This window comes from Orbicella faveolata, unplaced genomic scaffold, assembly GCF_042242905.1.
Source record: "Orbicella faveolata isolate gen_17 unplaced genomic scaffold, um_ofav_v1 contig_48, whole genome shotgun sequence".
Classification (NCBI taxonomy): domain Eukaryota; kingdom Metazoa; phylum Cnidaria; class Anthozoa; order Scleractinia; family Merulinidae; genus Orbicella; species Orbicella faveolata.
In genome coordinates this window covers 8,297,530-8,313,110 of record NW_028301578.1, presented here as the reverse complement: position 1 = coordinate 8,313,110, position 15,581 = coordinate 8,297,530, and the positions used below count along the sequence as shown (strand labels likewise).

The window sequence follows — 15,581 nt, the reverse complement described above, 5'->3', positions numbered from 1 at the left end:
CATTTGGCTGAATTTTCCCATCGATAGTTGGACGGTCTTTGGAATTTGTGGTGGTGAAAATAATTGACAAAGAACTTGGAAATGACGACCACAACAATAAATGAACCGCGCGGTGAATTTAATTTCATTTTTGATTCGGCAAAATCACAACGTAGGTATTTACTCATTCGTTTACAGTTAAATACGTCGTTTGTTCGCCTACAAAGATAGTTTTGAATTTCATTGAATTACTCCCATCGACAGTTTGACGGTCATTCCATTCTCTTGCGGCGAAAACAAATTACGAAGAAGTTGACATCAACAACGACTGCTGAATACTAATAACTTGATTAAGCAGCTTATATTCTTCGATCGGCAAAATCACAACGGAGACATTGATGCCTTCGTGTAGAGTTTGATACGTCCAGTGTTGGGCCAAGAGACTAGCTTTGAATTTGATTGAATACATCCAATCGACAGTTTGACGGTCATTCGGTTCCCTTGCTGTGAGAAATTTTATGAAGAACTTGACAACAGCGACATCGGTCGCGCGTTTGCAAAATCCAACGGCTTTCGTTTTAAAACTCTTTTAGCGGTAAGTCCAATTTTCGGCCAAGAAACTAGCTTCTCATTTAGCTGAATGCATCCCGTCGATAATTTGACGGTTACTTAATTCTTTTGCTGTGAAAAACTGATTAAACTAATCCGAAGCAGGTTGTTGACGGTTTTTAAAAAAGTACTGAAAAATAAGCAAAGTTCCCTCTCAGTTAGCATCTCATACTCATAGAAGTTCAAATCATAGCGACGAAGCATTGGTCAGGCAGGATCTCTGACAAACAACTTGCTTCACTTTCAAAATAAATAACGTCTGTATAGCAGCGCAACATTCACCTCCTTAGACAGTGTGGACTAAATTTAAGTTGAGGACCCACCCTCTGTGCGGCTTTGGTTGGCATACGTAGACACGTGACCAGCCGCAACCAGGGTACCTTTTCGAGGGAGGAAGAGAGAGGACCCTGGGAACGAGGTTGAAACCAACTTTGAGAAATTGAACATTACGTCAGGGTGAACATATTTACGTCATCAGCAATAGCAATGTTCATTGCTTAACACGGATGTTGACACGTAACATTTCATGTTGAATTATCAACTTGAAAGTCGAATTCTCAAGTTGAATTTTGGCGGGATTGGTGCACCTTTGGTGACTCAACATTCGACTTGGAGATTCAAACTTCATCTTTCGCTGACAGCCCATGTGTCAAGATCATTGCTGACATGTTAACATGAATGTTGATGGATAAAGTTGAACGTTGAACTGTTAGTTTGAAAGTTGATGTTTAAAGTTTGAATGATTGTGATACAAAGTACAAAGTTGAAGAGCGAAATATGATGTTGATGTTTGTCAAGTTAATTGTTAGACTGTCAAGTTGAATGTCGTGATCAACTTTGATTATTGGCGGGGATGGAACTCCATAGGTGTAGGGATGGAAAGTTTGCGCGCCCAATTTAACCGCTTATAACTTCTTCAATATTTAAATGAAAGCCGTTAAACGTTGCGCAGTTATCAGAACTGTGTATTTGTTGTTTCCATGGCAACCATATTGCAACAAACACACTTTTCAGTTTTGGAGTTTTGTGGTATCCATTAGCAAAATTCAACTTTCATGCCGGTTAATAGTTTCGTTTTCGAGACGTCTTTTTTTTTTTTTTTTTTTGGCTTTATTGATATTGATTGCTTTGGAGTCATTTTTGCTGGTTTCTTGACGTTCTGGAAAAAAAATCCAAGACAGCGGATTCAAATGGTGGCTGTTTGGAGAACATGACATAATTACCATGTGATATGACGTCATCATGCCATCTTGCATGCGATGATGTACTGTTTATTCCCTCCAAGTCTCATCACTTCGTGTACAGTCTTAATGTATAACCAAAGTGGTAAGGGTTTAAAGAATTTATGGAATTCATTATAGATTTAATCAAATTAGTTTACGAGTGCAAATAATCCATAACTGTTTCTCGGACAGACTGAATTCGTAGACAAATCAGACGAAACATCCGATAACTGCAAATCTTAGTGCTCTTAAAGTGGCAAGGAGGGAAAAATGATTATGTCTTACAAACATCTTATGATGATGCCCTTAATCTGTTTTCTGTTTCTTTTGATAGGCACTTTTCGAGTGATGATGAGCACCCCAGCAGGCTTAGAGGAAGTAATTAAATATGCAGACTTTAAGAAAGAAACGATAGTAGAAGACGTGGACGATGATTCAACTCTAGAGGATGAACCGGATGAAGAGGACTTGAAAGACATGATTTTTGGAAAGATCACACTTAACGCGAGCCAGATAATTGTCCTACCAAATGGTGAGCTGATTTTTCTTTTCCTCTACAGTTTTTTTTTTTTTTTAACTTAGATTCTAGGTCTACTTTACTCAGTGGTTGATAGAATGCTTGAGAAACATATACAGTGAGGACAAATTGAAAGAAAGTTTTAATTTGGAAGCGTTGTTTTCTTTTGGCTCTTCACAGCAGGGGTAAAGTATATATCAGTTGAACTTTACTGCAACCACCACCCTGGAACATTTAAATAAGGCTCACCCCTATTTATAGCTAAATGAGAGTAGTTTCTCAAGATAAGAGGAAATTCGATATGGAGGACGCATGAAATTAATCTTAACAAACCATGTCATCTTCTGTAGCAAGATGGAAGCAGATGGCCGTCATAGATAATTGATTTTTGACTACATTTGCAGCATAAACACCTGAATTATTTTTTACCGTTATTTACAGTTTACAGGTAATGCTTTCTAAAAGTTCTATCTTGTTGACATCATGCGACTCTTCGTAACACACCAAATTGCACATAATTTTGAAACACTTGCAAGCCTGAGTTAAGGTGCCTTTATGATTAAATTCTCGATATTCGTTTTTTTTTATTTTTTCGTACACAATGTCTTTCGCAGATATCTTGCCAAATTTCGATCTATTACGAACATTAGAACTCGCGGTTTTTGGACCTTTATTTCCGAGAATTTACGGCCGTCAGTAATTTTCCTTGTTCCAAGTCTTGGTTGAGAATTTGAGAATATGATGTCATTTTCTCAAAAATACCGCACAGGTTGAAATTATAATAACCATTAATTAGGAAAATTGCACGAATGTATGAGCCAAAGTTTTTGTTATTCTTTATGCGAATTGCTGTGCTAATTGTTACTATAATCTCAACCCGTGTGGTGTTTTTGAGGAAATGACGTCATTTTATCAAATTTTCAACCAAGACTTGGAACAAGGAAAATTAGTGGCGGCTGTAAATTCTCGGAAATAAAGGTCCAAAAAACATGAGTTCTAATGTTCGTAATATAGATTGAAATTTGCCAAGATATCTAGGAAAGACCTACTGTGTACGAAAATGTAGAATATTGGGTATCGAGAATTTGATCATAGTGGCACTTTAAGGTGCATATATATAGCCACCGTGCAGCGGCAAAGATTCTTTTCTTTTTAGTAGTATTTGTATGCGAAACAAACCAAATATATGGGGAAGGAGGATCTTTTTCGTTGAATGTAAGCAGCTGAATTAAAATATAGTCAGAATGTAGAGGAGAACTAGATTCGATAATAAGCTGTCTCAAGGCCATTTGTTGAGTTTTCTTAATATGGATGAAATTTTGTTATTGATTTCCAGTGTATAAGTGTCTTGGGCACACGTACGAGATTGGAAACTCCCTTGTTCACTCTTATTACCTGGTAATGGAGAAAAACTTTACAGTCCTCAAGACAGGAGACATTGTAGCGTCCAACGTGAGTGGTGGGTTCATCGAGACTGTTGTTGCAGTTCATAAAACCAACGACACGGGATACTTGGAAACAAAGTTTCTGCGATGCAACGAGAATTCTCAGTTGAATTCTACCAGGTATCGTGATGTTAAAATAACTTTGATCAGAAATAAATGTTAATGCTAAAATAATAATTTTTATTATTTAATGTTAAGAAACATGACAGTTCTGGAAAGTATTATAATACTTCTTAGAAGAAACACTTACAAGTACGCGATTTATATCTGGCAAAAGTGTAACATACAAAAGCATAAGCAAAATGGCACAAATTATGGCATACCTTCCCGATTGTTTCTCTCCAGCTCCCTCGTCTCTCCCTTTTTTTTGTGTACCTCGTACAAAGGATTTCAAGGTAAGCCCCACCTGAAGATGACACAACTAGTCACTTAAGTAGTACTCATTAAAGTATCGTCTGATCTGAATTGAAGAACGTTTGCCAATAATAACATGACTACCAAATTAACGAACCCTACGAAATGATTTGTTTGTTGTACTCTGCGCAATACCTTCTATGCAATGATTCCGACATTTTCGCAATTAAGTAAAAATAAAGAAAAACAATGTTGAAAAATCCACATGCTTCAAAAATGAATTAGTTATAGATGACGTGTACATCTACTTGCGGTCTGCGAGACCATACGGCTATGGACTACACGTTTACGTTTACAACAACAACAAGGCAATAATTAACAGACATACACAGTCATGTTATACTAACGAGACCTCAGTCAACGGAACTTCTTTAATTCCTCGTGTTATCTATCTTTAAACCAACCAGACTGAAGCAAAGTAGAAGGATATTTTCCCAGTCGGTGTTCTGTAGCGGAGGAGACAACAACCCTGGACTTGTGCTTTCAGCAGCGGAAGAAAGTGCTCAACATTTTGCAGTCAATGACTCAGTAGTAGGAAGACCAAGCCGTGGTTACATCGCAAAGGTATGTCTTAAGGAAAAATGTAAGTAGTACTTTGACTTTCATTTGCAATTAAGGTTACTTCCCACCTTCGCGGGTGCCCTTCAGGAAAAAATTCGTACGTGCGCCAGTTTCAATAAAACCTAAACAAACTATATATCAGTAGAAAGCTTAATAAATGTAGTTTTTGAGAAAAATATAATTTAAGTGACTTTTTCTTTTGGGAAGTGTCAGCAGCCGGTGAACCGTGAAACGACCGAGAGTTGTTCTCGTGAATTAATCGGGTATCGAATGCCGCGGCACGAGCAAAATGGCTGCACAGTCTTATTCAACAGGCATCAATCCAAAAAAACGGTGTCAGGCTTTTTCGATATTCTGATTGGTTGCCAAGATATCCTAGTCCAAAGTTGAAGAAGCTAAAAATATACGAGACGCGTTGCGTAAATGGTCGCCACGGGAAAAGTACTTCAAATATGATATTTTCCTGACACCGTTTTGTTTGTTATTATCCGTGGAATGCTTTGGCTAAATTTTACGAAAATCCGTGAAATCTACATACTCTATTAATTCGCTCAAAGTCGACACATTCTACGAGAAATCAAACGCGAGATTTTCGCTCAAAAAGGTTTGTAAACAACTCGCGCCGCCCCAGGAGATTATGTCGCCTCTTGAAACCGCAAGCCAATGGCGTAACAGGACCTCCTGGCGTCAACTACAATGGGTTAGAATTTCCCGGGAAAAGTGTTGCATTACAGTCACGTTTTCGATCTTTTGACCGGCAAGACGAAAGAAAAGCAATCGTGCAAATGGGTAAAGTTGCCAAAGGCAAGGGGAAATCCCGCGTCAAGAAACGAAACGCGTCAACCGAAGGAGAATCAATCGAACCTGTAAAACCTGTTGGTCTTCGGCGTTGTGTGAAATGGCGACGCCAGCTCATGCGAGGAACACTCAGGGTGTTTACAACGGCAACTCCATTCGGCTCCTAGTCAGTCCTGGTAACTTCTTCAAAGTTTATTCCTTCACTTCCACGAAAACTGCAAGTGACTCGGCCAGCAAGCTGTCGATTGAGCTCGTCCAGATTGACAATAAGCTACAATACTCTGGTATTTCGTGTCGCTCGTTTCGAATTCTCCGTCATCAGTTTCGTCTGATTCTGACGATGAGCCTCCGTGGTAAGTTGCATTATCGAAAGCTTTGATTTTTAAGCGACTTGCTCCAACGGAAGAACCAAGTGAACCAGCTGAATTAGACCGCTCGTGTTCATCGGTCGATGTCGACAAAGGCGCTTGGCCGAACCAAGAGCCTTTGTCGCTTTCTGCGAGGCTTTTATTCCTTTCTTCCCTAAAACCTTTCCTTTTTCTCTTCTTTGGCCCTGGTTTTTTCGTTGATTTTACCCAAGGACTTCTTTCTGTTTTAGATTTCTCCATGAAACTCGAACGCGCAATGCACAAAGAAAATATGCAAATCACATGCAATAAGAACCCGCTTCCGCGAAATTTCCTCCGAGACGTCACCTACTTATGAGATTATGACACCTTCACTATTTATTAACTTTTATTGGAAACACATTTTGTTAAATAACGTCGGCGATTTTTGAGATTTTTAAGTATTTTTTTCGGTAAATGTTAGATAAAATGATAAACTTCAATTTAGGCAAATAAAAGAAAAAATGATTTTTTTCACTCTTGAAGGTGGGAAGTAACCTTAATTAACAAATTAAAAGGCCAGCAGTTTCTGGTCGTACGTAGCCTATTATGGTTGGCGAAATGGTGCAAAATTCACAAAGTTTATATTCATTCACATTTGATGTTGTTATTATTATTCACGAATATATTCATTCACATTCAACAACTAAATTTATATTCAAGAAATATATTTTCACATTTAACGACGTATTTCGTATTCACGAATATATTTACTCACATTTACGGGATGTATTCATTCACATTCAACGGTTTATATTCATTCACATTCACGATCGAAATATTGGTTCAACACGGTGCAATGTTCATTCAACATTTTCTGCGCACCGCCTTCGCGCATCATTAGGTCCCAGCTCCCGCTCAATAATTTCTGAACGAAGGAAGGCCTATTATATGAAGGGGTAGAACAAAGACAAAAGACCCCAAACATACACAACTGAACATAAACATTACATGGGCTAGAGGAGATAACAGACTGCTCGATGATTTCGGATGAGCAAGTAGATAATCTCGTACAACGTTTTGTGAGTGATCATGGGACTTTGTTCGGGTATTCCTTGATGACCGGACATCGTCGATCATTATAGGTCTCAGAGTTCAACGGGATGGAATCAGAGAGAGTATTGACCGCGTTGACCCTGGACCCGACGATCTTTATTGCAGAAGGAAAAATAAAAATTAGCATTAAAATATTTAGAGAGGAAGAGAGGGTTTTCATTCAGACCCTCTATCCTGGTCGAACTGGAATTTGGAGATGCTGTTATTTTTGCGGGGAGAGGAAACCCTCGGAGCAAGGCGAGAACCAACATCAAACTCATCCCCGGGTCAAACTGGTGGGAGGCGAGGGTCACCGCTGCACCATCTCTGCTCCCCAAGAACTACCTCCGATATTGAATATCGAGTTCGGAAGACCTCCGGGCTGGTCACAGAATACACTGCAAGGTTTGGGCAGTTTGATGAGTCATGTCGTATCTATTCTCCATGCAAAAAACATATATTTCCCAGTATTTCATTCAGTACTGCGCTACAATACTAACGAAATTAAAGGTAGCAATTGCTGGAGAGGTACACTCAAGCCTTATTTGGATCTTCTCTCCCAATCCTACTTCCGCGGTGTTCCATTCCCGTTCGCACTCCTGTAGGAGATCGAAAGTTCCCGCCAATGTAACATTTGTGTTTGGGGTCTTTGGTCTTTGTTCTACCCCTTCATATAATAAGGCTTCCTTCGTTCGCCATATTGCGTTCAGAAATTATAGAGCGTGAGCTGGACTTAATGATGGGCGAAGGCGGTGCGCAGAAAATGTTGAATGAATATTGCACCGTGTTGAACCAATATTTCGGTCGTGAATGTGAATGAATATAAACCGTTGAATGTAAATGAATACATCCCGTAAATGCGAGTAAATATATTCGTGAATACGAAATACGTCGTTAAATGTGAATTAATATATTTCTTGAACATAAATTTAGTTCTTGAATGTCAATAAATATATTCGTGAATAATAATAACAACATTTTAATGTGAAGGAATATAAACTTTGTGAATTTTGCACCATTTCGCCAGCCATAGCCTGTAATGGATTAATTTCAACGTGTCAAGAGATTTAACCGTTTTCGCACTGTTTCAGGGAAACGCCCAAATCCACTTGAACACGTTCATTACATGTCTAGCCCGCTTCAAAGTGTCGTAAGATGTGTGCAAATGGCACTTAGAAAAACCTGCATTTCGGAAGCTTTTATCTGACCGGAATCCAACTATTTTCTGGCGAATTTCGCAGTCAAGCGTCTCGGCTTCTCGAGAAGTCTCGGATTTTACAGTTTGTCATCCCTATAAGAATAAAACAAAACAAAAAACAAACAAACAAACAAACAACGAAAAAAAAAATAAAATAAAAAAATGAAAAAAAAAAAAAAACGGATAAGACAAAAGAGAGGCCCAGTCATTTTCTTTCTCCTTTTCTCCCTCACTCAGAGCTCTCTTTCACAGTTTGCCTTTTTCCAAAAGTTGTTGTTGTTATTATTCAGCCTTCCAGTGCTTTAGGTGGCTTACTACAGTTTTTCGGAGACTCAGTAGCGCGCGCTTTGATCGTAAGCCAGACGTCAGTAATAGATAGATTTAGTCAAGCTTATCAGCGGAGCTCCTACACCGGGTTGTTCATAGCTCGATTTAGCTAACCCAGGACAAGCGAGAATTTTGATTTGAGTTTTGTGACTTTGCGTTGAGGTTTTCTGTATATTGCTTGGCCTTTGAATAATCTCAAACTATACAAAACAAAAAGCAGCAAAAAAAATTTGTATACAAGAAAAATGTTTCTCTTGGTTAACTTTAAAACCGGCTTCAGAACAACTATTTACAACAAGTTAATCTGACAAGAGCCCGCGATCCAGCCGAAAACCAAACCCACGAGCAATACCATTAGCCATGAGAACCATGAGAAAATCAACTCATTGGTTTCTTTTTCTTTCCCATATGAGTATGGGGCTCCGCTTGGCGGCTCTTCGGGCCGTCGCAGCTCCACTATTAATCGCGCGTGCAAAAATGACGCTAGTAACCCTAAGAAGAAACGAAAACCACTTCAGCACTTAAAAGGCATTAAATCACTGCGACATACGTAGCAATATTTTCAAACTCCGTTTAAACATGTGTTTAAGTCGAGGGCCAAAAAATATATATATATATGACATAAAAAGCTCGATAGACAACCGTTAATAGAGCTCTAATTTACTCTTGCTTTCTCGCACGCGATACATGGCGTCACATGAGCGCGCGCTTAAATAAAGGACATGCGCAATTCAATTCAAGATAAACTTTGAGAAAAACGTGATTTAACCTGCTAGTGCCCGGTCTCTCCTTAGGTACTTGGTCGTTCATTTTGGCCATATGTTGACGCTTAATTGTTCAAGTTTTACATAGCATGGTAAAAGACTTAAGCAAACAGTAAATAGAGAAATGAAAAACATCTTGAAATATTTTTCAAAAGAGTTAGAAGCTGGGCTGTTTATAATCCATCAAAACTGTAGTAAGCCACCTTAATTTTCTTTCTCTTGTAGGTCATAAAGGTTAATTCCAATGGTGATTTTCTCCTTGTCGAAGTGATTTCGGCTGAACTGAATGGTAATGGCACCTTTAGTACCGCGGTGGATGTAAATCGATTACAGAGCCACCACAGGAGGACAAGGCGCTCATCAAAAGAAACTGGTTTGGACAGCATTAAACCCACGATAAGTCACAAGGTATCAATATTCGAAAGACAGGAAACCCGTAGTCGTCTTACAGGGATACGTCACGGGCCCGTGGTTTCCTGACTACATTAAGAGAGTGATATTTTGAAACCATCAAATGTTCTTCTTTCAATACCCTCCCACTCTCGCCACATATTACCACTACAGTCCTTGCCCAATAATTCATTAAGTCACTCGATCCTTCTATTATTTTGTTCTGGCTTGAAAATAATAATAGAAGTTATATACCCCTGTTCACCGGGCTCTTTTGGTCTACTGGGACCAGGTTGGGATGGGGGATGGGAAGGGAAGGGGGCAACCATGGCCCGCACCATGTTACTATTAGAGTATCAAACAACAACTACAAAAAAAAAAAGACAAAAATAGACGAGGGTTTAAAGCACGTCCATAAATATTTCCTTGAAGGTCCCTAATATGGAGTGTGAACGTCACATGATAAAGCCGGAAATGAGGGATGTGCCATCTTGGGTTTCATTGTTATACGGAAAGTTAAAATACCAGCAAAAATAGTCACAACTAATAAGCCTCATGCTGCGTTTAGACTTTAACGGTTTACCGAGGTACCAGAGTTTACTTAACTAGGTAAACATTTTCCGTGTGTAAACGCCAACTGATACTTTGGTAAATGCCGCAAAAGAGAAGAGAAATTTAACCGAGGTAAAAGTTGTAATGACCCTGTGATCAGGCATGGTTACAGTTGGTAACCAAGGTCAACATGACAGATATATCCGCTTGTGGCGGCGTAATATTTCACTTCCCGCGGTGAGCAGATGGTGCGATTGTCGACAAAGCAAAGCGTCTCTTTTCCAGTTTTGACTAGGCTATCATGGCAGATAATGTAGAAAGATTGGATCGATCTTCTCACGGCGAACAGTCCGTCACGTAAAAGAAAGCATTGTATTTTTCATTCTTAGTATTATTGACAACTTTCTCTAGACAAACTTCGATCCTTTGTTGTGCAATTATTGTCCATATATATTTTGCCACCAGGGAGGATGCTGCATATACAACGTATCCACGTTTCTATGTATATAACCATGCATACTCGGGGTATGATCAAGCAGCTGAATGTTTGCCGCAATATTATGGAATGAAGTCCTCGCCAATGAAAATGATGGCACCTCAATTTGCTCCTGTTTCGCTGCGGTGGGATCCTCGTCCAAGTTCGATTTCATGACTTTGATAATGCGTATGAGTTATTTGAGCCGGTATAAACACTGGACGAATGTACCAAGGTTAAGTAACTTGACCTTAGTAACTGTTTACCTTGGTAAAAGCTCAAATATAAACACAGCATCAGTTATCACAGGCGTCCCAAACTCATGATTCGAGGAATCGATCAAATATTATGATTTATGCAGGCGTATCGAGTGGGACATGACCACCTAGAGTGCGGGGTGTCGTGTTACACTTTGGGCCGTTAAAAATTTGAGCGCTCTAAAAGGCATATGTGTGGAGTTTAAAATAACGAAGGATAAATTCGCGCAAGAAAATAAAATGTTACTTTTTTAGATTAAAATAAAGAAAATATGTTCACCTTGGCTGGTTTCTGTTGTCCATTTGGCCTATTTCATCGTTTTTGGGGGTTTTGAGGTGTTTGTGGCAGGTTTCTATAGACGAAGTTAAGACTAGAGAGAGCTGTTTCGAAAGCCCTGTACCGCGAGGTCGTTTTCTCGCCGAAATTGGAATCCGCTGCTCGATTTCCCCCTCTAACGCAAAGAAGGATAATCCACTTGTCTCCTTTTCCGGTCGGCTTGGAAAAATCTTCCTCCTTTCCTCTCCAATTCGAACGATTTTTGTTTCACTACTGGAGCTTTCAACTTTCCGCCGCAGCTTGTTTCCGTCCTTTCGACTACGGCACAGTTGGAGATCAACATTAGCGACCGCTCTAGCATGACAACTGCGCCTTACCAGACGTGTGCACAGTCAAAAATTTCTCTTAAAATAAGGTAAAATATACCACCCTCTCCCGACGACCCCGCGGAAGCATTTTGACGCCTCATTCTAATTTAAGACCACTAACGTTAATTTCCAAATGTGCCGTAGTCGAAAGGACGGAAACAAGCTGCGGCGGAAAGTTGAAAGCTCCAGTAGTGAAACAAAAATCGTTCGAATTGGAGAGGAAAGGAGGAAGATTTTTCCAAGCCGACCGGAAAAGGAGACAGGTGGACTATCTTTCTTTGCGTTGGAGGAGAAAATCATGCAGCGGATTCCAATTTCGGCGAGAGAACGGCTTCGCTGTACAGGGCTTTCGAGACAGCACTCTCCAGCCTTGACTTCGTCTATAAAGAGCTGCGACAAACACCTCAAAACCCCCCGAAAAACGATGAAATAGGCCAAACGGACAACAGAAACCAGGCTAGGTGAGCATATTTTCTTTACTTTATTCAAAAAAAATAATATTTTATTTCCTTGCGAGATTTTATTCTTCGTTATTTTAAACTCCTTACAAATGCCTTTTAGAGCGCTCAAATTTTCAACGGCTCAAAGTGTAACACAACACCGCGCGCTTGAATTGGTCACGTCCCACACGATACGCGTGCATAAGTATATTTGATCGATTCCTCGAATCGTGAGTTTAGGACGCCTAATATGACGTCTCATTTCAAGGCCATTTTGCTTTGAGTAGGTTAAAAATTTCTTCATTAATAACGGGAAAGTTCAGATTTTTTTTGCACAATAAGCAAGAACATATTTAAAAAAGTTAATAACTTTAGTTTTCCATCACAATAGTTTGTTTGCTTCTCATGCAAGAACACATTTAAAACGCTTCTTTGATAGATTCTGTCAACGGCAAAAGCAAAAATCCACGTCTCCATGAAAGCGTATCTGAACCTGATGGGATTTGTTGATATTGAGCCGAAGTGTTTTGGATCTGGAGTTAAGGACGCTACAGCCGGTTTAAAGTTAGAGGGAGACTTGGACGTCTCTTGTGACATTAGTGTCCATGGAGAATTAAGGTTTGTAAGACCTTTCTTGCTGTGCATAGCAATCCTATATTCATACTGCAAGGAAATCCTGCAAATAAATGCTTTTCAAGCTGTTTAAAATACCTAGAAGTCTAGCCTGCGTCGCTTGGCGGTTTAAACAATTTTTGAAGCAACTTGAGCGCGAGCGCACAATGCGGCGAAGTCGCGAAAACAACCGGCGAAGCAGCGAGCAACTCAGTTGTCTCTCTCCCAGGCTCCTTGCGGCTTCGCCGCTTTCTTAGCGCGCTCAAATTGCTTAAAACCGCCGAGCTATGCAGGCTACTAGAAGTCAAGTGCTATTTTCGGAGTCTTTTCATGCTTACAACTGATCGTTGCCAAGTTTTCACAAATTTCGAGAGGACATCTAAATTTATCCTTTAAGTTTAGAAGGTCATTAAATTTGCTTGAAGAGTGGAACGAAATCAGGAAGAACTTCTTCCATATTCATTCGGCGTTGAGTCTTGAGCGAACAAACGATGGTCAATTGTGGCAACTCGGTGTAGGTTATTAATTAATAATGTAGTTGATCAACATTGGAAGAAAAATATCAGTAGGATATTATTTTAGTTTAACTTTGTAACTAGTAATTAATGCTTCCAAAGGTATACCGGGAATCTTCATGTGAAGGATAAACAGCTTGGTAGCACAAAGTACATTGGCTTTGGTATAATAAGACTTCCTGCAGGGATATTCTTAGGACTGACTGGCCAAGTAATCGCTGCAATTTCCGTAAGTTGGACTATACTCTTAAATGTTTAATTTCATTTATTTCCAATCATAAGGCCCTTTCTTTCAGCCGGGAAGAAGGTAGAAATTGAGTTATAAACAGGCAATTTTCATCTCTCTTTCATGTCTCTGACCTTTCTATCGCTTTTCTTACGTTTCTAGTTTCATAACAGGCAGCGGCCTTTTCGAAGTCATGGCCTTGGCCGATTTTCGTCTGTTGGTTCATTGTTCTGATGCTTTGTTTGTGTCATCTCATTGACAATCTCACACGTTGCAAAAGAACAAACAAACAATTAAGCAGACTTAATTTACGTTGTTGATGTGCAGAAAACAGGAAAAAAAAATGTGCAAAGATTTTTAACGCACGTGCATAGCCATTGTTCTGCTCATTAAACCTTTGTTTGGTGGCGTTCTCAGTATCGATCGTTGCTATCGTAATTCGCTTAAAAACGGAGCGATCCTATATAACGAGGCTGAGGTATTCAGCCTGCCAATCACAACTCCCAAACGACGACCATTGCTCCCATTTGATTGGCTTATTCACTCAGGTCTTATTTTAACGCGTTGCCACAAAATTCTGGAGAGCTACGGGAGCAATTTTCTGTTTTATTTTACGAGTAAGGAATGCTTTTTGAACTAAATGAGCGATAGCATCAGGAGAGGGGTTTATCGAGAAAATTGAATTTTTTAATTTCAACTTCATAATTTTGTTCCTTCACTTGCGAAAGCCTATTTCGAGCTGTTCACTCAAATTTATAAAATCCCGTGCCTAGTTCTTTTGATGCCAGAGTGTCTTTGCTCCTTTGAGGATTAACGCAGTTGAGAAATAAGTTTGGAAACTAAAACTCGTAAAAAAACACAGACACAAGCAGACTGCGAAGGTAATATATTATATCTATGGTAATATGCATGGTTATCCGTCAGCCAGTTATCTAAAAGAGATTCAATAAGGTGAGCATTGGCTGCTGTTGTACCCTTGCTGCCAAAATTCAGTCGGCCTTTTACTAAACGCGATGTTTGTTTTTATTACATTCGGCTATGAGTCTTCCTTCTCCTTTCTAACGTCAACATTCAGGCGAAATCTCACTTTGCCACTTTTCTAGTTCTCTTGTTTCTTCGTAGTACTTTTTGTTTCAAATCATGATTTCTTTGCTCTGAATATAGAACAGTCTGAGGAATAACTCGGCGTTGTTCAATTTGCATTTTGTTTGCACCATCATAGCATGAATGCGAATAATTTTAAGTATCCCACCAAATTCCGTCTGTGTCCACAGGCTAACCAAAATCACCTCTTACGAGATTTGTTTTTGTTCTCAGCACGTTGATCGAAGGCATCAGCTTTGTTATTTTAGTTGACGGCGAAATTTGAATGTTTCGTGAAGTGACGAACATAATACATCGGTTTTTTTGTTCTCTCAAAGGCATTTTCTAAACAGTTAATATAAATTTTGTTTTCACTGTATTTTTATTATTTACCTTATATTATTCTACGTAGATGACTCCGTTGTTTTAACGAAAAAAAAAAACGTTATTTCTCCACGACTTCTATGTTATGCGACTGCTATGCACTAGTCAATTGAAACCCCCACCCCTTGGGTTCCGGGGAAGGGAAGGGGATTTGACATTGACCCTGGTCAAAAGCCATCAATGTCCCTATCCCCTGAGGCCAGAGTTCAGGTCAAACGCGCTTACCCTTTAGGCAAGAAAGTTGAGTCAAGAAAAAAGAAATGCATTGAAATGTTCGTCTTCCAAGTTTACATGTATGCAGCTTTGATTATAATTATTTGTACAATACTGAATTCACATCCAGATATGTATGTCATATTTTTGGAAAATTATCCGTGCTTCAATAGGCTAAAACACTCTTTAACTTTTACAGCAACATCCTCATTTTGTCGGAGATCTAGAACCCTACGGCTATCATAGTATTGGAATAAAACTTGCAGAAATTGAAAGATGAGGACAGGTCATGACATAAACCCTTCGACCTTCCGGATATCATTCAAATTTCAATGCAAATTACTTGCTTCAGATTTAATAGTACGCTGGACAAAACTGTTCTGGATGGACGTTTTACGACAAAAAATTAAAACACGCAAAGCGATGCAAGTAATTTTTTGATTGTCTATAACCTTATTAAATTCCACACATGGAAAGTTATTTTCATATAGATCACGCAAGTAAAACTTGCGGACTGAATCACGAGATACAGA

The 15,581-nt window shown here is 39.3% G+C and overlaps 1 protein-coding gene and 1 pseudogene across 5 annotated transcripts in view; one reads left to right on the top strand and one right to left on the bottom strand.

The window, feature by feature from the left end:
- LOC110041515 (uncharacterized) overlaps nucleotides 1-15,581 on the top strand; it is a 98,891-nt gene that overhangs the window by 61,965 nt on the left and 21,345 nt on the right. For all 5 annotated transcript variants that reach the window (XM_089280833.1, XM_089280836.1, XM_089280834.1 and 2 more), the window contains 6 exons: nucleotides 2,146-2,343; nucleotides 3,665-3,893; nucleotides 4,595-4,751; nucleotides 9,482-9,664; nucleotides 12,455-12,633; nucleotides 13,245-13,371. In XM_089280833.1, coding sequence (XP_089136959.1) covers nucleotides 2,146-2,343; nucleotides 3,665-3,893; nucleotides 4,595-4,751; nucleotides 9,482-9,664; nucleotides 12,455-12,633; nucleotides 13,245-13,371 — 1,073 coding nt within the window. The remainder of the gene's footprint in view (nucleotides 1-2,145; nucleotides 2,344-3,664; nucleotides 3,894-4,594; nucleotides 4,752-9,481; nucleotides 9,665-12,454; nucleotides 12,634-13,244; nucleotides 13,372-15,581) is intronic.
- On the bottom strand, nucleotides 5,603-6,193 carry LOC149096357 (uncharacterized; annotated as a pseudogene).